At 37.9% G+C, this 26,564-nt stretch overlaps 1 protein-coding gene across 1 annotated transcript in view; it reads right to left on the bottom strand.

The window, feature by feature from the left end:
• septin9a (septin 9a) overlaps nt 1-26,290 on the bottom strand; it is a 108,535-nt gene extending 82,245 nt beyond the window's left edge. Inside the window, 2 exon segments of the mRNA XM_051101245.1 lie at nt 9,893-9,970; nt 26,047-26,290. Coding sequence (XP_050957202.1) covers nt 9,893-9,970; nt 26,047-26,071 — 103 coding nt within the window. The 5' untranslated portion in view covers nt 26,072-26,290.
• Nucleotides 26,291-26,564: the final 274 nt, after the last annotated feature.

The following is a 26,564-nucleotide window of genomic DNA, read 5'->3' as shown; positions in this document are numbered from 1 at the left end:
CCATAAGCACAGCTGCGCTATATGTCGATGCACTAACCACAAGACTATGGGTGCCGACACGAGTCCATTGAATTGTAACAGACACCCTAAAGCGTGCGTTGGGTTTGATGATGGGGTAATTGAGAATGAATGGGGGAAAGTCACATGAGGGAGGCAATGCCTCCATTGCAATATGATTTGATATGACTGGTTATGATTGGCTGTGATTGGTTCATGCGATTAAATCCCACCTCTTGTCTGAATGAACAGTTTAATGTTGTAAGATGTAACCACTTTGTTACGTCAAAATGAGACTTAAAATGTCATGAAAACATGATCTGTGGGAGTTTTTCATGAGTAATCAGCTTGGTGAAATTTAAAGTAAATCTCTGTGTCTGTGACCAATATTTACCAAGCTTTGATGACTGATATGATCAGAAACTTTAAAAATAGTTAAAAGTTAACGATTAAAAAGAATAGTTAAACATAAGGTCAAAAAATAAAAAATATTGTTTAAAACGTTACGGTGTTGTTAGTGATGATATTGATATTGATTATACTGTTGATGTAAAATTATAAAATAGAACTGTTTTTTTTTTCTTTTTCTGGTAGTATAAGTAACGTTTATTAAAATAAGACAGTATGACTGGGACATGAATTTACATTTGATTTTTTTAAAAAAAAGAAAGAAAAAAAGAAAAAGAAAGAAAAAAACACTTTGAGGGCTTTATCTCCTTGTTTCAGTATACCACCACAAACCATTGATACATAAATATAAAATGCAGATAAGTGCAGTCTCTTTAGCCACAATATTATACAATTTACTTAGTATGGCTTCTGAATACTGATTCAGTCATTTATTTAAATAATTTATAGTTTAGGCTTGAGTAAAGTCATCAAATCCTTTAAAGTGAATTTAATCCTTCGAAATTAGGCACATTTGTTAAACAAAAGTGACACCTTTCATTTATTCAACATATTTCATTTCACTGATCAAATACAATATAAATCAACCCATTAAATCTATTAATCTTAAAAACCTAAAAGCATTAGTAACATTTGCACATTTCTAAAGTTGTACTGTTTCACAGCAAGTCACTCAGTTTCCAAAAGCTTCACCATCTCTGCTCCTCTATGGTCAAATGATTTGCCGAACAATTTTCAGAAAGCATCTAAAGACACACCTCTTCTGTAAGCACTCAACCACTCCACAACCTTAAACAAAGGCACTTATACACACACACACACAATTCTCATATTTGCATTTCACCTCTTGTCTAGCGTTTTTCCTTGGCTAGCTTTCTAATGTACCTGGCATTATGCACTAAGAATATCATTGGCTCTGTGTTGGTGTAGTTCCTGTATTTTGATACAAATGTGTGCTAAAAAGCATAAATTGGAAGTTTAATTTTGATGCATTTCATTCATTATTATATTATATTATACAAATACCTATGATTACTACTAAGATCATGCCGATTAGTTGCTTTTCTCTTCCCCGGTTCCTGCTAAATCCATTATAGACCCAGCTGGACTGATGGCTAACTATTTCAGAAGTGATCTGGGACCTTCTGCTGTGAGATCATAGAGATCATAAGGGTCATTCCTCATGTATTTATTCTGGCACTGGCTCTCAGGGCACCAGGTGTGTCAACTCAGATAAAGGGTAAAGACTCGTATTATACACTGTATTAACTTTTTTTTTTCTTCTTTTTGCTGTACAGCTGAAGCACAGGCACTGTTATTTTCTGGCCTCTAGAAACTCTCAAAGTCCCTGACACATTTACAAAAAGCCTGTGTGCTGACAGTGCAGAGCACACCACAGCAATGACACAGAGCATTTCATCCACACACACAGCTCTATTTATTGGCTGTTGTCACAGCCTGATGAGCGGGTTCCCTCTTCCAGTCAAAGCCTATGGAAAATCCAGCCCTGTCAACGGAAAATCTTACAAACGCACACTGCTCTGCAGCACCAACGCCACCAGGGACAAAAGTAGTACAGTGTAAATGCTTTGTCCACTGGAAAAGTCATAAAAGAAGCTAAACGAGCTCGATTTAAACCGCAAAATGTGTAAAGAGGCAAGTTTTTTGCATCCGACTCAAGTCTCCATAAGTCACAGATCCACGCTACAGCCAAAAACACTGCCACCGAAATCTCACAGAGCAACAAAAAGCGGAAGATAGACTTTGAGAAGTGTCCCGATGGTGGCGTGCCGGTCTCTTACCTGCGATTTTGTCCCCCTCCATGGCTAAGCGCACACCCTCCTCTGCCACATGTAGCCTGTCTCTCCTCCAGCCTTTTTTTGTTGGACTTCCTCTTTCTCTCCCAGCGCACCAACTCTTTCTCCTCCTTGTTTGCTTTCCCTTGCTCTCCTTTGGCTTTTCCCTCCCTCCCGCTCTCTCTCTCTCTCCTCCTCTCTCTTTAACTCTACCCCAATCTTCTTGATTTAATGTCTTCCGTGTGCTGTAATAATGAGCGGATGCAGAATTACGGCATGCCCATGTGCTGATCATATGGAGCGCTCTTGCTTTTTGCTTTTATTGTCCTTTCTTTTGTTTCCGTCTCTCTCTCTCCTTCCTCTGACACTGAGGCAGCATTGTGTGTGAGATGGAAACCCAAGGCCATGTGATATGAGCGTTTCTTCCCAAAATATCTCTCCTCTCAGCAGCTTGAGGAATCCTGGACTGCCCTCTGATTTTCTTCAGGGCTCTGGTGAGTCACGAGAGAAAGGGCCGAGGAGATAGACGTGACCGACACCACACCCCTGTGATCGAAAACAAACATCTGAACACTGACTCAGACCGTAGACAAACATTTTCATACGCTGCCTGCCGCTCCTAATTTCAAGTACGGCCAAGACACACAACGCAGATTCCTTAGTTTTCCTTTGTGTTGCTCAAGGAGAGCAAATGCAGACCTCTTGTCTGAAAGCATTTGGATTCAGGATGATCTTTGCTCAGGAAGTGGGAATGACCTTTGGCTTTTTCTTCTGGGGGGGGTCGTAGGGTCGTCTGGCGAGCAGACAGCTGGGAGACGAGCCTACATATGTGTGAAGAAGTACACCGGCCCAGATCAGGCACCCAGGATGCAAAAGAGTATTGTACTCTAATTGAATGACCTATTCATACTGATGTGTATATAATACAGAAAACAAAGCAAATGCAATACAGTTGATCAGCAAATGCCAATGTATTGAGCTGACAGATATCTTGTGATTTGTAAAGCATTCTCTCCTCAGGCCTCTTAACACAGGAACAATACTGCCTCTATGAGAGAGTTCATAGATCTACACCCACTGCCAGACTCACAGCCTTAAATTCCCAAACACATGACATTTCATAGACCTCAAAAGGAGGTTGTGTCACAGTTTTAACTGTAGCAAAAGGCTTTGCTAGCAGCATACGACACACTCTGTTTCACTCATATAGGTTAACAGATCAACAACGCTGTTTAAAATACTCAAAAATGTGGTCTTCAGTGATAGGCTTGATTAGTAAATAATTGAAAGTAATAGCTAAAAAATAATTAGGGATGTGAAGAATTTGTATGAAAAAAAGGTTAATATTCTGGCAGAAGATTATCAGTACTTTTTACATAAAATGTACAGACCTTCAAACCTAAAACACTACATTTCGCTGGATGTTAAATGCGTAACTCAAAATACGGGTAAAACACCTGTACTAAATCAATACTGAGAATTACTTAGTATTAACTCAGTACATTGGGCAACCTGATCTCATGACTAAAACGTACCTGTGGGAACTTTTTCGCAAGATGCGAAATACGTACCACCAAGTATGTTATGTGATATATTCAATGCGAAATGTCCAACGTGCATATGGTACGTTTTATGTGACGTTGGTTTTGTACGTGTCACCGCAGTTCTGACTTGAAATGTCCATTGAGTGGTGCTGTAACTCTAATGCTCTGTGACGTTTTTTTTTTTTAAAATGTACCAACTGCACTACACCTAAAGCTACCCAATAGCATGAACAAAAGTGAATGTGACGTAAAAACGCAAATGCAAGCATGCTGTTTTGGCTTGTTTTTTGATCTCTCATCTTTCAGCTTTTTCAGTCATGTTTTTTGGAGGATTCGTACCCAAGGATTCCACATCCTAAGTCCAATTCTGACCAGATGAGCCAATGGCAGTTGAGTATCAGTTGCACGGGGAACGGAACTCAGACATCTTTAGGTTTCAGCGCCATGGAGAAACACTGGAAGATCTGAAGCTTTCATTCGTTTGATGATGTTTTTACTATAAAAATGGGTCTTAGGATAATTGTAACACTGATTCCACACTCATTACAAATAAAGGTGCTTCACAATGTCATAGAAGAACATTTTTTGTCTAAATGGTTCCATAAAGAACCTTTAACATGTGAAGAACCTTTCTGTTTCTTAAAAGGTTCTTTGTAGAAAGGTTCTTCAGATTATAAAAAGGCAAGAAAGAGATGGTTTGACTGAACCTTTAACTGAATGGTTCTTTGTGGAACCAAAAATGGTTCTTCTATGGCATCGCTGTGAACCTTTTAAAGCACCTTTATTTTTAAGGGTGCAGGTATCTTGAGAGGATAGGCAAATATAGGATATTTCCTAAACCCAGCCAAAACAGAGCAAAATGTCCCTAAGCATTCAACCCCAATCCCAATGAAGAAAAAAAGTCTTGTCATACTCTCGTTAAGTTACAATTTTTATCCATTCAAGCAGAACGTTAATGTCATCTTGTGCTTCAGCAAGGTATCTCTGACTAAAACTAGCTAACGTTAAAGTTACTAAGTCTATGCTAACGTAGAAACCTAAAACGCAAACTGTTTTCACACCATGTAAAGTTCAGGTCAAAAACACATAAACAAATGTCTACATTTCATTGCCTCTCCATATTAAACTGGTTAAATGTAAATTAGTTTAATCTTACACTGCACTACATGAACAGTGTTGATCTGGGATGTTGTAATTGCGATCTTGACGACCATAACATGAGGCTTCTCCTGTTTGCATTATGATCTGTATTTTATTTATATTTATTTTAAAGTCTTATATATATTCAATTTTTTTAAAAACACTTTTCACACTGCCAGCTGTCATTGTAAGACAGTTAGCAACTATGTTTGTTTATACGAGGGGGGATATGTACTTATTGGCACGTATTTTGTGCCTTGTGAAAAATGTTTCCACAGGTATGTTTTCTTAGAGGGGTCATCGGATGCTAAGTTCACTTTTACATGTTGTTTGAACATTAATGTGTGTTGGCAGTGTATTTACAAATCTACCCTATAATGATAAAAATCCATGCAGTGGTTTTTAATTAATCTGTAAAAATAATATTCCCTTTTTCAGATCAAGCCATTCTCAGATGGCGCTCCCACAATAGTTGATTGACATGAATGTTTTACCTCAGATCAGTTGTAACAGTCCAACCTCCTTGTTTTGATGCCGGACCAGGAATGTAAGTTAGACAAGAATTGAGTGATTGAGGTGTTGTGTTGCTGGATGTAATAATGAACATAGTGGTCGTCATTTACTCCCGACATCTGAGCCGCTGAAGATGCAGTGGATTACGTTTGTTTGTGAAGGGAATGCGCCTCCGGATCTACATATATCCTATATAGTCTATGTTTGTGTGAATCATTCATGATCCAGCTTCACTTACAGCAGTGAGTATAAGGGTTTTTTTCTGAATCTTTGCGATCTTCTTTTCTAATAATGTGTTTCAAGTTTAGCGGCTAAATGCAACTAAAGTAAACAGGCTCGTCACTCCACAGAGAGTAGAGAGGGGCGGGGCAAGCAGAGCTCATTTGCATTTAAAGCAGCCTCGACCAGAATGGGATGATTTTTGCAGAGCTGATTTTGGCAAGGTAAAAAGAGTGTTGTTTTACACTACCATTGAGAATTTTTAACCAAAGTATATTATAGACTTTTCATTAAGACCTTAAAGAATCATATTAACTTGTGGAAAATGGGCATTCCAATATCCCCTTTAGTGAGATCAGGTAGACATTGGGCCGTATTTTTATGGACTTTTCTTAAGAGTGTTTGAGTTTCTGTATTCATACAAATTTACATATTTTTTGACCTGAGCAGTATGACCCACATAAATTGTGAAATGGCCTTGAACAATTCCAAAATGGACACTTGCCAAGCCCAAATGTGAGTAAAAATCAGCGCTGACTAGTTTATGAAACACTGTTACTCGGCAGGTGGTGCGATTTATTAAATCGCAACAGCTGCCATTAGTATTTTCAGCAACAAAGAATGGTTTTAAGCCAGTTATTTCTATCTTGTGCTGTAGTGTGTCAGTAGGAAATACTGTGTCAGTATACATTTCTTTTGCCATTTATTGTAATAATCCAGTGAGATTTTTGGTTGCACAAGGAGTCTGACAACTGCCAGTAGATCTGATCTCACTATCATCCAGTCCATCTGCGATTACATGAAGATTCAGAAAAAAATCTGAGACAGACTAAACACAAAAAGAACTGTGGCAATGTCTAAAAAAATGCTTGAAGAAACCTTCCTACAAAGCCACAGTACTGTGAAAAGTTTTGAGCACTTGCGTAAAAATGTTGTAAAGTGAGGGCGCTTTTAAAAATAATGGCATAAAAAGATTTTATTTATCAGTTAACTTAATCAAATCAGGTACACTTATGCATAGTTATTCAGGTAGCTTTCCAGGAAGGTTTTTTTTAAACATCTTGGAGACGTTCCCAAGGTTCTTCTGGATTTAGTCTGTCTCAGTTTGTTCTGTTTCTTCATGTCATTCCAGACAGACTGAATGATGATGAGATGAGATCAGATCTGGCTGTTGTCAGGCTCTTTGTGCATACAAAAAAACTCACTGGTTTATTACAAATAATGGCAAAATGAATGTTTAAAAATATAAACTGATATTTCCTACTGACACACTACAGCAACAGATTTGTTGGTGAAAATAATTATGGTGCAAGGCTTCCGCACAGTTCTGTAAATATAGATGTCCTTGGAGGAGAGGCTTCAGTACACTGAAAAAGCTGCTCTTGTCCAATCTGGCTTGATAAAAAAAAAAAACCTTCACATGCTCAGCAGTCTGTGATGCTCGTTGTCTGATTCTTCTTTTCATGACTGGTCATTCATTTTCAAAAGGAGACAGATCTGGACTGCAGGCAGGCAAGTCTAGCACATTCAGTTTGTGCCTATGAAACCACACTGTTGTAGCACATGTAGAATAAGACCTGGCACTGTCTTGACTGGCTGTTTTTAACACCGCAGCATGACAGTTTCTTATGCAATGCCTTCTCAGGGCTTAAAGGTCATCCACATTCACCTAAGGTAGGACGCCTTGCCCTACACAGACTCACATTTCTCTGGATTCCCTGAATCTTTTCACAATATTATATGAGGTAGTTGGTGAAAAACAAATTCTTTGTGATTTTCTATTAACAAATGTGATTTTTGATTTTTTTTTTTTTTTTTTTTTTTTTTTTTTGACACTTGATCATGGATTTTGGCACAAAATAATGAGACATGATCCAACTTTGCTTGCAAAGGCTGAAATGCTCCTTTTATAACAAAACATGATATTCTCACCTATTTCTATTTCACCTGCTTACTGTGAACTGTTTCAAAACAGTTTAATTTGGATATTCTGTAACTTTTTCACTTTTACTTTGTCTCTCTACCAACTTTTTTGTAGTGTGTTGCAGCCATGAAAATCAAAATTTGGTTATATTTACAAAATAAAGTTGGCCAGTAAAAACATTGGAGATTTTATCTTTGTACTTTAGTCAATGAAATAAAGGTTAAAGAGAATGAACATATAACATATTCTTGATTTTACGGCATTTTACAAAACGTCCCAACTTGGGGTTGTAAAATAATAGTCATTATCATAAGATACTTTTTAGGGTTTTTTTTTCTAATCATATGCCAGAATATATATGGTCACAGAATGTAGTTCTTAGCATAACACTGAAGCAATCAAAGATATTTAACACAGTGTGCTTTAAATACAGTTTCAAGGACTCCTGGCATCTCACACACACACATTAGCTGAATATTTCTTGTTTTCAGCAGTCGTTCAGACTCTGTTTCGTCTGACAGACGACAGGACGTATTTCCTAACCAACAACATGTCATGTTTGTTTAGTGCATAACATAAGGCGGAACATGTTGACATTTTCTACAGCAAGTCAGTGACCAAAAGTCAACACAAACGATACATATTCTTAAAACCATAAATGGATCCACATGCCTGAGGCCATTTAAAAGTTAACAGTTTGTCAGAAAAACTCATAATCTCACCATGGCCAAATTTGCTATGCGAAATAACAAATAGATATTTACTTATTTATTTATTTATTTATAAAGTATACGGTACATATTGTGAATTTCAAATTTTAATATTTTATGCAGTAGAACATATCTATGCAGTGAAGAAAAATGTTACTGTGTCACATTTTCGTAATTAGGAAGTTTTAAATGCAAACTTGACAAAAAAATGTAATTTGATATTTTTCTAAAATTAGTATTACAGTTATGTTTATGCCTCTTTTCTACGTTTTTTTTTTATGTTGTCTGATGGCTGACACATGAGCACACCAAAAACACACACGCACATGCACATACCTATAACCACAAAAACTCACACACACGCACAGTCTGAGGAAATCGGTTTTGTGTTTTATGTAAGAGTAAAACTAAGGTTTGAAATGTAAGACCGCCTGGACAGCACACAAACAAACATTTGCTTTAATTAGCATTCTTTCTCCTCAGTGCGTCATCTGTGAACATATGTTTATGTGTATGCTTTGTTTGTGAGTTTGTCAAGCAGATCTCTGGATCTCCAACCAGCCCCCATATGCAGACGCGCTGACAGTGCAAAAGCAGACTGCGCTTCCCGCTGCGAGAGGATGCTTCAGTGGTGAGATTATCACAACACACACTCACACATACACGCACAAGGTGTGAAGGCTCATGCAACCACATATATGCGAAGACGATTTCCACAAATGTAAACATCAGAAATCAATTGCTTTGTCCACTGCGAGACAGCGCTTCCAAAAATGCGCCAACAGATGCAAAACAACCGTGTTGCTCTTTGTGGTTTTTCTCTCTCACTAGATATATTTAACCTTCTTACACAGAAAACAAGCCGAACAGACAGCTGCTGTAACCTCTGTCCCCCAGGACACACGCACACACATTTAAAAACCCAATTACTCTTTACAGAAACACACATTTGGGTCTATTTATCATTAACTAGCATGACATGTTCTTTACTGGTTCCATATGTCCATATTTCACTGGACATCACCAACACAATACCAACATTGTTTATCGTACAGTTGTTTGAAAACAACAAAAATGTTGTTAATGTTTTTTTGTTGATTTAGCCTTGAACTGTCATAAGCAATTTTTTATAGATTCATTAAGATCTATAGATCTGTTTTGTCTGTCTGTTTGTGTGTGTCTGCAATGTTGCAGCCCAATATTCTGTGCTTCTCAATCTACCACTAATCTAAAAAGTAATTGTTTAAGCATTTATTTGTATATATTTTAACAAATGATTCATTTATGACCTGTATCTAATGTAGTCTGGATCATATTTTTTTCTTAGATAGGTTTGTCCATGGTTTCATGTCACATAACTTTGTCTGCTTCTACAAAAATACTGTCCAGTTTGATTGGACGCACAGCTTTTGACATCATCAACACTAACAGAGATTTCTCCTCCTTTTAAAAGTATTCATTTTGTTGCACTATGCATGCATGCTTGGATGCATTTCATTGTTTGCATTGCATTTTTCCATTTTGCGTTTTTCCTTCCTGTCCAAGACCTTATTACTGCTAGACGTTTTTGAAGAACCACTGATCTGTAGTGTATCACAATAAGGCACAACAGCAAATCTGCATGTGAATGTTTCCACTTACTAGAACCAGTACCGGTAGGACTCGTCGCCTCTCCGCGCTCTGGCCTCCTCAGCCTGCCACTGGTGGACCTCGCAATGCCTGTCAACACAGAAGACATAATAGAAACACTTCTCAGAACTGATTATAGAAGGAAGGATGTAAAGCAAGACGTATAGGACACTGTGTCCAGAGGAAATGGAGCAAAGGAATTCCAGCAGATGTGTTGGGAACAGACATCAGAGCAATGAAACTCGGCCCACTCAATTATGTGTCGCATGTGTTTGTAAAATCAAGTCAGATGGGTCACAAACACAGCGACAGATCAAACGCTGCTGTCTTTTGAAATCTGTACTCTTAAAATCACCAGGAGTGATTCAGTTTGGGGTTTTGCAAAGTGACACAGAGTTTAAATCTCACGGCTGTGAGATACAGAGATGACTCTAAAGGTCAAACTATAAAGGCCAAACTGAAGTCCCCTGTTTGCACTGCTTTGGACAGCAATGTAGGTCATGCTGTATGTCCTGGTTGATAGTACTGGTAAATGTGATCATTTTAAAAACAAAGATCTAACAAGATGCATCAACTCACAAAAGAGTATTATATAATTATTAAAAAAATGTAAATTTACGGTCCCACTTTATATTAGCTGCCCTTAACTGCCACATTATATTTAAAAAAAAAGGTTAAATTAAAAACAACCATTTCTGGGTTATTTACAAACCCCACGCTGGGTAAATATTGAACAGAACACACGATGGGTTATTTTGACCCAGTTTGTTGGGTTTTACATATATATATATATATATATTAATATTTTAACACAGTTAACGTGCTGGCCCCGCACCCAAAAAACAACTCTATAAATGCAGTTATGCTCTAAAATTCAAGATATTGGTGCAAATGTGTTTGTGTTTTTGTCTCATGTTTACATCATATGATAAGGAATATCACACCAGCAGCAAGAGCAAAATTACTCAAGTGCTGATTTTGTCCCAACCTATCAGTTTAAATGTGATTTATTCAACAGTTCTGTAAATAAGAAGTTGATATTGTGTTAATATTTTGAACACAATTTTATGTGTTTTTGCTCAATTTTGCAGAGAACATATTACCTTTGAAGCCATAGCAGAATTGTTGCTCATCTCCGATCAACACAGCAGTGTTTGGCTTCTGAATGAATCCACGTTTTGAACAAATCGTGTGAATCAATGATTCAATGACCAATTCATGAAGAGTCATTTCCTTCTTTCCTGAATGAATCAGCCGTTTAAATGAATGAATAAAGGCATTTATCGCCACCTGCTGGCAGATTTAGTTTCTTATTTGGAGTATAATATCATTATAAAAATAATTTAAAATTACATTTAATAAAATAATAATAAAAATAAAAATAAAATCATTAATGTGTTAACTGAATTCATTTGTTATGAAAAAATAACGTGACTAAAATATTTTAATGAAGTTAACGCACTGACCCTGCCCTCAGACCTATACATCATTTTATATTTCATACAGTTGACTGTTGACAAATACGATGCAGGGCAACAACTCTTGGGGCATATATAATGGGGCATATATAATGGGGCAAAAAATGTTCCTGTATGAGTTGTTTCATATGTAACCAATTGCTATGAGATGTTTAAATGTATGACTTCGCTACTCCTACTAGCATATAAGTAGAAGAACTGTGAATTTATCCCCACACAGTAGTTTAAATAAATAAACTGGAAGCCGAAGTACGAAGTTTACTAAAGTTATTGATTAAAAAAATATATTTAAATACCAGACACCACTTATATCATTAATTCAACTAGACCAAGGTTGATGGTAAATCTAAGATGAACATTAGGACCAAACACTCATAATGCATTCCATGTTAAAGAAAATCACACAAATGAAACCACTGTGACAAATACACTCACACTCAAAATACAGCAAATATGTCACAACAAAATAATGTCAAAAAAAAAAAAAAAAGGGAAACGAAATGGTGAAGTGGTCAGTAAGTTCTTCATTTAAACCACCTATACTCAAATAGTACTTTTACAGTTCAAAAACAACAATTAACAATTAAGATGATAATGATGGTGCAATTTAAATGTACAATTTCCAAAACAAAGTTCCAGAAAAAAAGAAAACGATACAAATCAGTCACTTGTTACACTCTAAAAAATTGACTTAACTTAAAAAAATCAAGAAAACCACTTGCCTCAAAATTATTAAGTAAATAACAATAAAAAAATAAGTTAAGTTAACTTGACAGTTCACATAACTTTTTTAAAAATTATTATTTACTTAATGATTTTAAGTTAAGTCAGCTAATTACTTTTTACAGTGTATAAACCCAAAACACAAATACAATTAGAAAATTAGAAAAAGAAAAAAAAACATCAACAAAAGAAACTGTGGTTGCTTGATACATCAGCTAGTCCAATCTCTAGAATATATTTAAAAAAAGAAATCTTTAAAACATAAAATATTTTTATGTCTTTTAAAATAAAATATTTAATCCTCAAAAGTGCATACCTTACTCATAACACCATTACGGGAAAGGTAGGAGCAGGGCAGGAAAATAATTACATGGATTTGGTGCTCCGTCCAACAAGAAAAAAGTACCGGTAGCTAGACGTCACTGACATGAATAGGTGACCACAGTACTAGTTAGTGATATGTAAGTAACAGATTAATTAAACAGTGGGCAAATTGAAAAGCACTTTTGAGAATGCAGGTAGTTTTTTTTCCACTTGTGGAATGCTTGTCAAAGCGGAATCAAATGCTAATTTATATGTGATCAAAACTAATAAAAAAAAAAAAAACTGAGGATGTAGGCAGTTTTTCCAACTCATGACAACTCTCTCTCTTGAACTACTCTCAAAATGATTATATCCTCTTCGGAAACTTCATCCTCCTCAAACTGTTCCTGGCAATAATTCTCTGAGGGCTCTGTAGTCAAAAGAAGACTGGTAACCTCAACTGGCAACCTGGATTTATACCCCTCGGGAAGTACTCGCAACACTGTGCGGTGTACATTCTTTTCGGGCCCCGCAGTATCCAATGGCCTCACCTTAATCTGTGTCCACTTGATCCAAACACCCAACTACTTGATACACCTTGGAACTCCAAGTATCTTGAATTTTATGCCGGCCTAAGAAATGATTTTTGCATTGGATCAATGTTCCTGTGGAAAGACTGGGCATTGATTCGGGATACTGTCTCCACTGTCGGATAAGCTCCAACACTTCTTTCAGTTCCCTTGTCCACTCCTCTCTTGTATGAACTCGTCCCCTTCTCCAGTATTGCAGAAAGGCGGCCAAATGAAGATCCACTGCTTGCAGAGCTTGGATATCTTACCGAACTGGCACTACTGTCATCTCAGAAACAGTGGCAGGATTAAACTTCGGACCAGAGGACAAAGCAATTGTTGAAGGCAAAGTTATGCCAGGGGTCACGGCTCAAACACTATCTGTAGCTGGGAATCTTGTCAAACGAGAAAGTGCATCAGCATTGCGGTTAGCAGTACCTGGACGAACAGGGCTAGTTGGGATATCCAGCGTTGCTCTGGTGCAGTCATCTTTGCTGTAGCTTAAAGTGTTATCTGTAAATACCATAAATTTGGTCCCCAGCAAATATTCACAAAATTTCTCAGAAACTGCCCACTTCAGGGCAAAGAGTTCCAGCTTCACTGAACTGTAGTTTGACATATTCCTCTCTGGGGAATGCAAACCTCGGCTGGCATAAGCAATGGGTCTCTACTGACCATCCTGTTCTTGGGATAAAACTGCCCCCAGCCCAATGTGACTAGCATCAATTTCTAGTACAAAAGGTTTACAGAAGTCTGCATAGCCCAACACAGGTGCCTCCACAGGGCCTCCTTTCTGCATCCTCCGTCCACTTACTTTAATGTGTGCTTTCACTTGCTCATACTGGGATGGGGGCAACCGACAATAACACTGACGAACAGGGGCACTGTCTAAAACAGGAATCTCATGTTGGATTCATTAGGAAATTTGGGAGAAAACTTGTGCTTGGATTGCACTGCACTACCTGAACATCTGCAACACAAGAACAAAGGCCTTGCACTAACCGTTTCCCCCTCATCTGACCACAGAATAACCTTGGTGAGTACATCAAGGAAAGAAATGTCAGCATTCAGTCGAACCTGTTGTTTCAGTTCCCTACGTAATGGGAAAACGAAATGGTGAAGTGGTCCTGTAAGTTCTCGATTTAAACCACCTATACTCAAATAGTACACTGCTCAAAAAAATAAAGGGAACACTAAAATAACACATTTTAGATCTGAATAAATGAAATATTCTTATTAAATACTTTGTTCTTTACATAGTTGAATGTGCTGACAACAAAATCACACAAAAATTATCAATGAAAATCAAATTTATTAACCCATGGAGGTCTGGATTTGGAGTCACACTCAAAATTGAAGTGGAAAAACACACTACAGGCTGATCCAACTTTGATGTAATGTCCTTAAAACAAGTCAAAATGAGGCTCAGTAGTGTGTGTGGCCTCCACGTGCCTGTATGACCTCCCTACAACGCCGGGGCATGCTCCTGATGAGGTGGCGGATGGTCTCCTGAGGGATCTCCTCCCAGACCTGGACTAAAGCATCCGCCAACTCCTGGACAGTCTGTGGTGCAACGTGGCGTTGGTGGATGAATCGAGACGTGATGTCCCAGATGTGCTCAATTGGATTCAGGTCCTCTTCGTCTTGCAGGAACTGCTGACACACTCCAGCCACATGAGGTCTAGCATTGTCTTGCATTAGGAGGAACCCAGGGCCAACCGCACCGGCATATGGTCTCACAAGGGGTCTGAGGATCTCATCTCGGTACCTAATAGCAGTAAGGCTACCTCTGGCGAGCACATGGAGGGCTGTGCGGCCCTCCAAAGAAATGCCACCCCATACCATTACTGACCCACTGCCAAACCGGTCATGCTGGAGGATGTTGCAGGCAGCAGAACGTTCTCCACGGCGTCTCCAGACTCTGTCACGTCTGTCACGTGCTCAGTGTGAACCTGCTTTCATCTGTGAAGAGCACAGGGCGCCAGTGGCGAATTTGCCAATCTTGGTGTTCTCTGGCAAATGGCAAATGTCCTGCACGGTGTTGGGCTGTAAGCACAACCCCCACCTGTGGACGTCGGGCCCTCATACCACCCTCATGGAGTCTGTTTCTGACCGTTTGAGCAGACACATGCACATTTATGGCCTGCTGGAGGTCATTTTGCAGGGCTCTGGCAGTGCTCCTCCTGTTCCTCCTTGCACAAAGGCGGAGGTAGTGGTCCTGCTGCTGGGTTGTTGCCCTCCTACGACCTCCTCCACGTCTCCTCATGTACTGGCCTGTCTCCTGGTAGCGCCTCCATGCTCTGGACACTACGCTGACAGACACAGCAAACGTTCTTGCCACAGCTCGCATTGATGTGCCATCCTGGATGAGCTGGACTACCTGAACCACTTGTGTGGATTGTAGACTCCATCTCATGCTACCACTAGAGTGAAAGCACCGCCAGCATTCAAAAGTGACCAAAACATCAGCCAGAAAGCATAGGAAATGAGAAGTGGTCTGTGGTCACCACCTGCAGAACCACTCCTTTATTGGGGGTGTCTTGCTAATTGCCTATAATTTCCACCCGTTGTCTATTCCATTTGCACAACAGCATGTGAAATTGATTGTCAATCAGTGTTGCTTCCTAAGTGGGCAATTTGATTTCACAGAAGTGTGATTGACTTGGAGTTACATTGTGTTGTTTAAGTGTACCCTTTATTTTTTTGAGCAGTGTACTTTTACAGCTCAAAAACAACAAACAATAACAAAGATGATAATGATGTAGTACAATTTAAATATACAATATCCAAAACAAAGTTCCCGAAAAATTAAAAAATATATATGCAAATCAGTCACTTGTTATAAACCCAAAACACAAATCCAATTATCAAATTAGAAAAAAAGAAAACATTAACAAAAGAAACAGGGGTTGGATTGCAGCGGGTAGTCCAATCCCTATAAATATGAAAAAAGAAATCTTAATGCTGAACCATCGTTAAAACAAAAATAAAATATTTAATCCTCAAAAGTGCATAACTTACTCAAAACACCATTATGGGAAAGGTAGGAGGAGGGCAGGAAAATAATTATATAGATTTGATGCTCCATCCAACAAGGAAAAGGGGCCGGTAGCTAGACGTCGCCGACATGAATAGGACAAACACCAGCTGTAACCAGCGATTTACTATTAGTTCTAAACCACACCACAGAATAGAGAGTTTGCACCGACGTCCCGTTTTGGTCAGTTACCTGGATGCGTGGCCATTGCGGCGGTACTCGTATGTAAGCAGCAATGTTGATTGCACGGTAAATGTACCACTGAAGACTTTTTTCTACTAATTTATGCTGTCTAAACCACAAAAAATGTACAACCCAGCATAAAAATTTCCCAGCACTTGGGTAAAAGTATTAAAAATAACCCAACATGCTGAACCCAGGATTTGGGTTAAAAAAAAAAAAAAATCTGCATTTTTAGAGTGCAGAAAAATTACCCAGCACCTGGGTAAAAGATAGTAAAAATAATCCAACAAGCTGAACCCAAGACTTGGGTTAAAGGAACACTCCGCTTTTTGAAAATAGGCTCATTATCCAATCCATTCAGCTGATTTTCGGTAGCAATTTTAGCGTAGCTTAGCATAGATCATTGAATCTGATTAGACCATTAGCATCTCGCTCAAAAATGACCAAAGAGTTTCAATATTTTTCCTATTTAAAACTTGACTCTTCTGTAGTTACATCGTGTACTAAGACCGACGGATATAACTACAGAAGAGTCAAGTTTTAAATAGGAAAAATAAAATAAAAGTGCTACTGCCAGACCCGGAGATCGGCTGAATGGATTCGAAAAAAACGGTAAAACTCAACTGTTTAACACTAGGGGAGTGTTCCTTTAAAAGGAATAATAATCTAGCATTTTTCAGAATGCAGAAAAACTACCCAGCATCTGGGAAAAAAATATAAAAAAAATAATCCAACAAGCTATATATTGAAAAAAAAAGACTGCAGAAAAACTACTCAGCACCTGATTAAAAATAGAATAAATAACCCAATAAAATGAGCCAACAAGCCAAACCCAGCATTTGGGTTAAAAAAAAAAAAAACAGCTTTGTTAGAGTGCAAAAAAACTGCCCAGCACCTGGGTAAAAATATTAAAAATAACCCAACAAGCTGAACCCAGCATTTTGGTAATAATAATAATAATAATAACCTAGCATTTTTAGAGAGCAGAAAAACTGCCCAGCACCTGGGTAAAAATATTAAAAATAACCCAGTAAAATGACCCAACAGGCTGAACCCAGCATTTGGGTTAAGATAAATTAATCCAATAGGTAAAATTTACTTACTGTTCATATTGTCTTACAAAACACTTCGGCTGCTTTTGCGGTGGGATGCGGGTAAGATTAGAGACAGGTTTTTGTGGTATGGGTAGGTTCAAGGGTGTTGTAAGGCAGTGGTTTTCAAACCCTGGGTATACATACAAGTATGTACACAATAAGTGCATTGTATCAAATGATTAATTTAAATGTAGGTACATAGTAGTTAAGGCCACCTAATATAAAAAAGGGGCCAAATTTAGGACCAAAACATTTTTTTTCACTTTACTTTCATGATAATTAAGTAAACTGTAACTCCTAATTCTCAAAACTGTAAAGCATAAAAGTCATATTCTCAGAACTGTAATTATTGTATCACTTAGTTTAATGCCTTAAATTTATTCTGACTGCAATTAAAAAAACAAAACAAAAAGCATCCCAAGTTGAAATGGTTTTGGGTTAACTGTCATTAAAATAATATCATAATGTATAAAAATATTAATCCTCCTAAAATATATGCAGGTCATTTATTTTATTTAATACAGGAAACAGTTATTCCTGCTTTTTCTTTTCTGTTCATTTTTTTAGAGATGAAATTTCAAGCTCTCTCATTCTGATACTGAAACAAAAACAAAACATGGTACTGCGGTGAAACATTGTTCTCAAAACAGACATACGAAAGGAAAGGATGTGACGTGTGGCCAAGTACGGTGACCCATACTCGGAATTTGTGCTCCGCATTTAACCCATCCAAGTGCACACACACAGTAGTGAGTAGTGAACAAACACGCACACACACACTGAGAACACACACCCGGAGCAGTGGGCAGCCATATTACTATCGCTGCGGCACCCGAGGAGCAGTTGGGGGATCGGTGCCTTGCTCAAGGGACTCACCTCAGTCGTGGTATTGAGGGTGGAGAGAGCACTGGTTATTCCCTCCCTTCAATCCCTGCCGGACTAGGCACTCGAACCCGCAACCTTTCATTTACAAACCCGACTCCCTAACCATTAGGCCACGGCAAATAAATAAGCAAATAAAAATGTTCAGATGTGTTCTGGTCTTTTTCAAGCAGGGGATAGAAAACATCTACATACGCTCCCAAAACAGGCAGCAGCGTCATACACTTCAACACACTTTAAGAATTTAAGAATCAACAAGTAAAAAACACATACTGAAGTTAAGAAAAAAAACATATTTGTTAATAATGGATTTCCACAACGTAAATGCTTTGATGCAACAGTCTGCCGTTTTTCTCAGAATTTATCACAGAGAAATACCGCTATCTATGGTAGTGCGAATGCACGTTCTTACAGGTCATAGATTTTGCTGATACTGAAAAAATAGCAAAAACAAAGGCCTGTTAAATGTGCGAATTTCCTGTGTGCCGCTCACATAGGAAACAATGAATCCGCTCTGCGCTAGTCCCTACAAGCATAACAACTACTGCGATTCACAGGTGACAAAGCATTAATTTGTTTCCATTCAGATCATGCAGGTTTATTCATCATTTCTGGCAAATCCCTGCCAGATACCCTTTCCTGAAACTCTGTGGTGAGCTGCTGAGTCAGTTTGCTCTTCCTGCAGAGGAATCTGTCTGATAGTTCTGTGGTTAAATATTTTAGCACCAATAAAACATGAACATGCATCTCTGTTAAACACTTATATCTAATGCACCCACAGTGATAACACTTGTTAGTGGCATGCGCCGCTGACGCAACCAAACCAGTCATGCAAACGTAGAGATAGTACTGTGAATCTGATAAAAAAAAATAGGCTGCCTTAGAGGAACGTTGCCCTTGTTTTGTTTCTAGCACAGCGTTGCCAGTTCAGACTAAATCAGGCAAGCCCAAAGCGACATTTGGTGCTTTGGTTTACCACAGGCTAGACAACCTACCCTTTTCCAATGTTTCACCTGTTTCACCAGTTAATTTTGTATTATTAACTCATGCTATTAGTATGATACTGTGATGATTTAGTTGTGTGCTGTTTTTTTTCTTCTCACATTTAGGAACCAAAATAACATTTGAACTTTTTCCTGTCAAGCCCAGTGAGACCCAATTCAGCAAGTCTAAAGATAAAAGCATAATGGTGTTAACATGCAACACGCCACAGGCTAAATTACAGGAAATATTGGCAAAAGGCTGAGTGACAGAAATAAGGTACCTGGTATACAATGTATATCATGTAACATTGTATATATTCAATTAAAAACTGTCCTCAGGGTGAGTTCATACATGACTGTGACTGACAAGCTGACAAAATGGATTTCTGTGTTATGAACTAGCTGAAAATGTCCTCCTGTTTTATTGACACACTACAGAGATAGGAGAAGGTGAGATCATTCGAGTTGTTTTCTGTGTAAATATGAGGGGTCCCTGCACATTGGGACGTGACTGAACAGGCCAGCATTGGTAAATACATACACTCAAGTGGAGTTTGCATGACGTGTGCTATGGTCTCGCACTTTTTCTTTATTTTATAAAAACAACTGTTTTTATTAAGTTGGCTTAAAGCCATCTTACTGAGCTACTATTTAAGCTTCTTCTGGGACTATATTTGGACTGTATTTCTTGGATTTCTAGTTTTCAAGCTACAACTACCAAACTCAGAGCAGGGTTGCCAGGTTTTCACAACAAAACCCACCCAATTGCTACTCAAAACGAGCCCAATCACATGTCAGAGGGGGTCCCCCGGTAAAAATCATTATTATTAGGCATTATTGGGGTCGCTTCAACCCGCGGACATGAAAAACAACCCGTGGCAACAGTGTAAAACTAGCGTAATTCCATGGGAAAACCGTGGACTTGGCAAAACTGGGTCAGACATTGAGACTGGTCTGACTCGGGTTGCTATCTTTTCTAAATGATCAGATTTACAATTTTCGGTAAACAACGATTACATATATGAAAAGTCCCAAATAGACGTCTATTTGACATCTGATAGGAAACATCCTATAGACGTATTGCAAATGAGCAAACACTCTAGAAAATGTGTCTTGCAGACGGAAATGCAGATGTCAAATAGACATCCTCATGATGTACGTGTACTATCAGGGATACTAATCATACTATCAACATGCTAATAATCGTAGAACCATGTTAAGTATGTGAAATACACGCTAGCAACAATGCTAATCATGTCAAAAACATGCTAACAACATGTTAATCATGCTAAAACATGCTTGCAACATGCTAATCATGTCAAAAACATACTCCTAATCATGCTAGAAACATGCTAATCATGGAAAAACGTGCTTGCAACATGCTAATGTCAAAAACATACATGATAATCATGCTAGAAACATGCTAACAACATGTTAATCATGTTAAAAGCATGATAGCAACATGCTAATCATGGTGGAAACATGTTTACACGTTAATCATGTGAAATACATGCTAGCAACATGCTAATGTCAAAAACATACATGATAATCATGCTAGAAACATGCTAACAACAGGCTTGCAACATGTTAACCGTGTCAAAAACATACTCCTAATCATGTTAGAAACAGGCTAACAACATGTTAATCATGTTAACATGGTAAAAACATGCTAGCAACTAGCTAATCATGTCAAAAACATGCTAACAACATGTTAATCATGTTAAAAACATGGTACCAACTTGCTAACAACATGCTAGAGACATGCTAGCAACCTGGTAATAATGCTAAATACATGTTAATCATCAAAATGCTAGCAACATGTTAAAACATGTTAGTCTAATCTATCTATCTAAACTTTGAAACTTCAAGCTTTTACAACTACTAACTTTCATTCTAGGCTTTCTCAAGCCAACTTTAAAGTTTGTCAGCATTACTCATATATACAGGTATAAGACAAATAAATACCTTTTTTGTAGATACTAAGATTCTAGTTTGTGTACTATCTAATGCTTACCATCTATTTGAATATTTTTTTATTCTGTTTGAAGTAAAATAAGTTTAAAATCACTATTATTATGATTACAAAACATTTCAAACATTGCACATTAGTAGAATAAAGCTAAAATAAAGTCATGCCTTTTGTTTCCTTTATAGACGCGCACTCTAATCGAAACTTACACGTCAAGAAAAAACAGGAAGAATGCATCAGTTTATCTGTGTTAAAATGTTTATTCAAACAACAACTGCTGTATAAGTAAAAAAAAAAAATGTAGGTTGATTCCTCTGAAAAATGTAAACAATCTAAATCTGTGGCGCTATCAAAACATTCCAACCAGTCTGACAAAGCAACATCCACTCAACCAATGGTGTGAGACTGGGGCGGGGCTATGTGTTTGACTGACCAATGACAGCCAGGGGAGTGTTTAGAAAGTTTGCTTAAATACAGTCATTACTTTAACAGTGGCGATGCTAGCAGAAATGCATAGCTTTGCAAGACGAGATGACGTGACTGTAGATAATGTTTAACTCCTCTCCAGATTCTTGACAGTACACACCCTGGGAGACGAAGTGCCCATTATCAATCCATGACATTCCTGTGTTCGCATTCAGTAATCACTAAACTAACAGTCTTGAGTGACAAAGACAAAAGCAAGGAGACATGGAGGAGGCAGGAAAAGACCAAACCATCTGTCAATTTCAGTGTCAAGTCAAGCGCTGTCAAAGGAGACGTTTTAGCACACGTGAAATGTGTGACACGGTACTGAAAATGACTGTGATCAGCCCTCCAAGTCGACATGCCTCTAGAGTAAAGAGGAATTTCAAAGCACTCTCGGCCTGGGTTAATTTCACAGGAGATTTGTGCTGCCGCTGACTCACCTGTCAGCTCCACTGTGATGACAGGGCAGGTCAGGAAAGGGGAGGGAGGCAATGAAGGAAAAGGAGCCAGATACTGATAAAAAAATGTGCTATAGTGCAGAGTCTCTATTGCCTCAGTAAGCTCTGTTGGGCAATGATCCAAAATAAAGGATTAACAAAAAGATTCATTCATCCGCTCAAAATGATCCATTTCCAGATGAGACATGGGAGCATTGATTCTTACAGAATTCCACATGGACAGTACAGCATGCAATCCAACAGCATGCAATCCAATTTTCACAGATAAACTTAAAGGGGGCATCGGATGCAAAATTCACTATTACATGGTGTTTGCATATAAATGTGTCTTAGCAGTGTGTGGAAACAACCACCATACAATGCTAAAAATCCATTTTTTCCTTTTTTGATTCCCAAAAAATGAACAGTCTCAATTATCAAGCTGTTTTGATTTTCTGAGCAGCATGGCATCATAATGCTCAGGCCCTGCCCACGACTGCTGACTGACTGTCCTGTATTAGTATATTTCCTGCCTCAGCCGGTTGTATGCTGTCTGCCATTTTATCCATGCTCAAGCAGCTGTAGCGACATTTTTTCCAACATCAGAGCCACTGGGGATGCAGTGGATGAGTTTTGCTTTTGACGGTAACACGCCACCAAATACACAAAAAAACAAAAAAAACAAGAGAGAGGCGGGGTAAGCAGTAGCTCATTATCATTCAAAGAGACATGCACCGAAATGGGTCCCTGTACAGAGCTGTTTTTAACAAGGAAAAAAGGGTGTTGTTTCATGTGAATGGTAAACTTTCACATGAGGAATTTTATCCTGCAGACCCTAAAGAATCACACCAACCTGTGAAAAATGGCTATCAAATGTCTCCTTTAACCAGTGTTGGGAAGTAACTAGTATATGTAAATTAATTAGAAACTCTGTTACAGTTCCTGAGAAAAAATGTGTAATGAAATTACAGGTATGAAATTGTTAATGATTACAAAGGAGGTTGTATCCAAATATTTTCATACACACAGATTTAACTGATTTCAAAAATGCGTTGACTACTCTAAAACATGAAACACCAATGTTTCAGGAGTTTAGGACACAGAATAGGACACACGTTTATTTGATAACTGTTTTCTCACCCCGTTGTCATCCATGATGTTCATGTCTTTCTTTATTCAGTCATAAAGAAATTATGTTTTTTGAGGAAAACATTTCAGGTATTATCTCCATATAGTGAACTTCAGTGGTGCCTGCGAATTTGAACTTCCAAAATGCAGATTCAATGCAGCTTCAAAGGGCTCTAAACAATCCCAGTTGAGGAATATAAGGGTCTTATCTAGCGAAACGATCTGTCATTCTCTCTCTCTCTCTATATATATACATATATATATATATATATATATATATATATATATTTTAACCTAAATGCTACTTTTTAACCTCAATCTGAAACCTCATCTGTTAAGGGGCTTTTGACTTTCTTTGCACGTTCACTTTGTAAACACTGGGTCGGTACTTCGGCAGCGATGCAGGATGGTTTTGAAGTTGGAGGAGGAAATGAGATGGGAGTTTTTTGACATATCCTAACTGTATTGAACCGGAATGCACAGAGTTCACGCGGAGCTAGACAAGACGAGTATTTGAGGTTGAAAATGACTAGATAAGACCCTTCTTCCTCAGCTGGGATCATTTAGAGCCCATTGAAGCTGCATTTAAACTGCATTTTGGAAGTTCAAACTCACAGGCACCATTGAAGTCCACTATATGGAGATATTTCCTGAAATGTTTTCCTCAAAAAACATAATTTCTTTACGACTGAAGAAAGGAAGAAATAAACATCTTGGATGACAATGGGGTAAATGCATTATCTGTAAATTTCTTTAACGGTGTCAAATAAACAAAATGGAGGCACAATGACTCATAACTGTTCAGGAATCAGAAATTCTGAAAATCTGTTGAATAAAAAAAAAAGAGCTGACAATGTGTCATGATTAATAAATGATCCGTGTGATTTACGCCGTCTATGCGTGAACATGTCTAGCAGAGTCTTATTGTGCTGATGTTTGATTACTTCACATTGTGAGTTACTGATTTACCTCAAGTGCTCAGGGCGTGTCACAAGAAAAAGCACACGTGGACATGCAATGCAGCGTTGTGTGTTCTATAAAATATATAAATCAATGGAACAAACTTGAAGTGTTTTTGATTTTAGTTTAAGGGTTAGTTTACTTAACAATAAATTCTGTCATAATTTACTCCCCTTCATGTCCAGATCTGTACGTCTTTCTTTCTTCTTCAGAACACAAAAGAAGATATTTTGAAGAATTTCACTGTTTGTTTTTTTTTTTTTTTAACATCAACTTTTCTTCTCTGGACAAAGGTTGAATCATTCTTCAAAATATCTAAGTAAGTCATACAGTTTTGGAATGACACAAGGGTGAGTAAATGATGACAGAATTTACATTTTTGGGTGAACTATGCTTTTAAGCACCATTGTTCTTGCAGTGAAGGCCAAGGTTGTACTTGAGGGATATTCTCTGAATGAGATCACATATGCTTTGTGCTGCCAGAGAAGGAAAGAGAAAAAGGACTGATTACATGATCCAACATGTGTGTGCTAGGAGCTGGGTGTGCTGTGACAATGACTTTGGCAGGCCTGAGGAAAACGCTACATTCCTGCCAAATCATTGTGTACACAGGGAGTTCGGCTTATGCGTTGAGATTATAGGGAAGAAACATGCGGCGGTTCTCAATGGAAGGGCTCTATGTTGCGCCGCAGGCTCCGTTGCACAACGTAGGGGAAATAGTGGGCAAATGTGTGGGAACAAGCAATGAATGTTCTCTGTACTACATAATGTCTAAAAATATAGGATGTCCAAAGAAAATGACTGCATAAATGAGTTGCTGCGATTACTGTAAATGTATAGACCAGCCTTGAGGTTTTCTTTTAGGGTTGTAAGGCTTTGCTTTCTTCTAGGGTCTAGCCAAAAGTGATTTCCCAAAAGTAGAATAGGCTACTAAAAATCACTCCCATTCAGATTACATGCCTTCAGTTTCAAGAAAATGAATTATTACAATGCTTAATATATAAACACATTTAATAAGGTGGATTTGGAGGCGTCAGACAACTCCCCAATATGGTGGTGGGGGGTTTTCATTTAGCAGATTTTTCAAATGTTTCTGTAGGCCTAAATGCTAACATTAGGGTAAGCTACATGTTTAGTTAGTGTGCGTATTTTTACCAACCAAAAAACAAACAAACAAACAAACAAACAAAAAGACGCTAACGAACAATAGTGTCAGAGGGAGTAACCATAACAACAGGATGATGCTTTCCGTTTCCGTTGCGGTCAGTTTTGGCGGTTCGTGTCAATAAACCATGACAAAACATTTTATTATAGATCTACACATGACCAAAAAACAAACAAACAAACAAACAAAAAGTTGTTAGAAAATACCAAAAATGCTCCTTACATATGTTACATACGGAGTTTAAAAAGCTGACGTTCTTTTAGAATAGTCGACCACTCTGAAAATTATGTTATAATTCACAAAATGCTTAATGCTTAAGGAAAGAATCCATCTGTGAAATAACTGTGCAAGACCCTAAATGTTTGTCAGAAAATTAGAGATGTTTATCTATATTAAAAAAAAGATAGCTATACAAGATGATGCCAATAAACCAAGTCAAATAAAGGTATCTGACTCACCCTGATGGAAAATGCAGAGCACACGAGCCAGACTATAGCAGATTCTCATCTTAGTTAATTGAAATTATGGGAAGTGATTAGTTAATCGGTTAATTAGGCCTACGTATTACTAGGGCTGTATTTATTGCTTCTAAAGCTATTAATTATTTGCATACACATCGTGTAAGTGTGCAAACTGGCTGTATAAAAAAAGAAAAAGAAGAAAATCACAGCGCAAAAGAACTTGCTTTCACTTTTACAAAATGATAAGATCTGAGTTTACTGCTATTTTATAAGAGCAAATGTCACGTCAGTTGCTGACACGAAACTTTCGTTGGTCCTGTACTCACCAGTATATGTTTTCTTCATGTTCATAGGGTCCTTTTTATCCTGAGAATGTCGACTTTAGTCTATTAGGTCCGTATCTGGGATTGCAACATCTGAAATATGATCGATCGTTGCGTGGAATTTCTCTCTGGCTCTCAGCAAAGCACATGCACCGCGATCAAAACGTATGTATTTAAATCGTCCTTATACAAAGCCAGCTAAATCGGTTAGAACTAAACTCCCATACACCTCCAACTTTACCTGTCCACACACACACACACACACACACACCCTGTGGATAACTCCGCCTTATGGATAGATATAACTACACACCTGAAGGTTTGACGCTGGAACTGGTGGAGTAGTTGACAAAGAACATGGACATGGTCTTTTTAGGTTGAATTAACATGACTGTAAAAGAACATTTAAAATTTTAGTTTACGAGGTGTAACTGATACATTTCTCATAAAATGTCACTTGTTTTTTTTTTCATAATTTTGATACTGTTAAAAAAGTAGTAAAAGCGAAATTATGAAAATAA

Source organism: Labeo rohita, chromosome 3 (assembly GCF_022985175.1).
Source record: "Labeo rohita strain BAU-BD-2019 chromosome 3, IGBB_LRoh.1.0, whole genome shotgun sequence".
NCBI classification, from domain to species: Eukaryota; Metazoa; Chordata; class Actinopteri; order Cypriniformes; family Cyprinidae; genus Labeo; species Labeo rohita.
The sequence above is the reverse complement of the archived record's forward strand: the minus strand, read 5'-3'. Positions and strand labels throughout refer to the sequence as shown.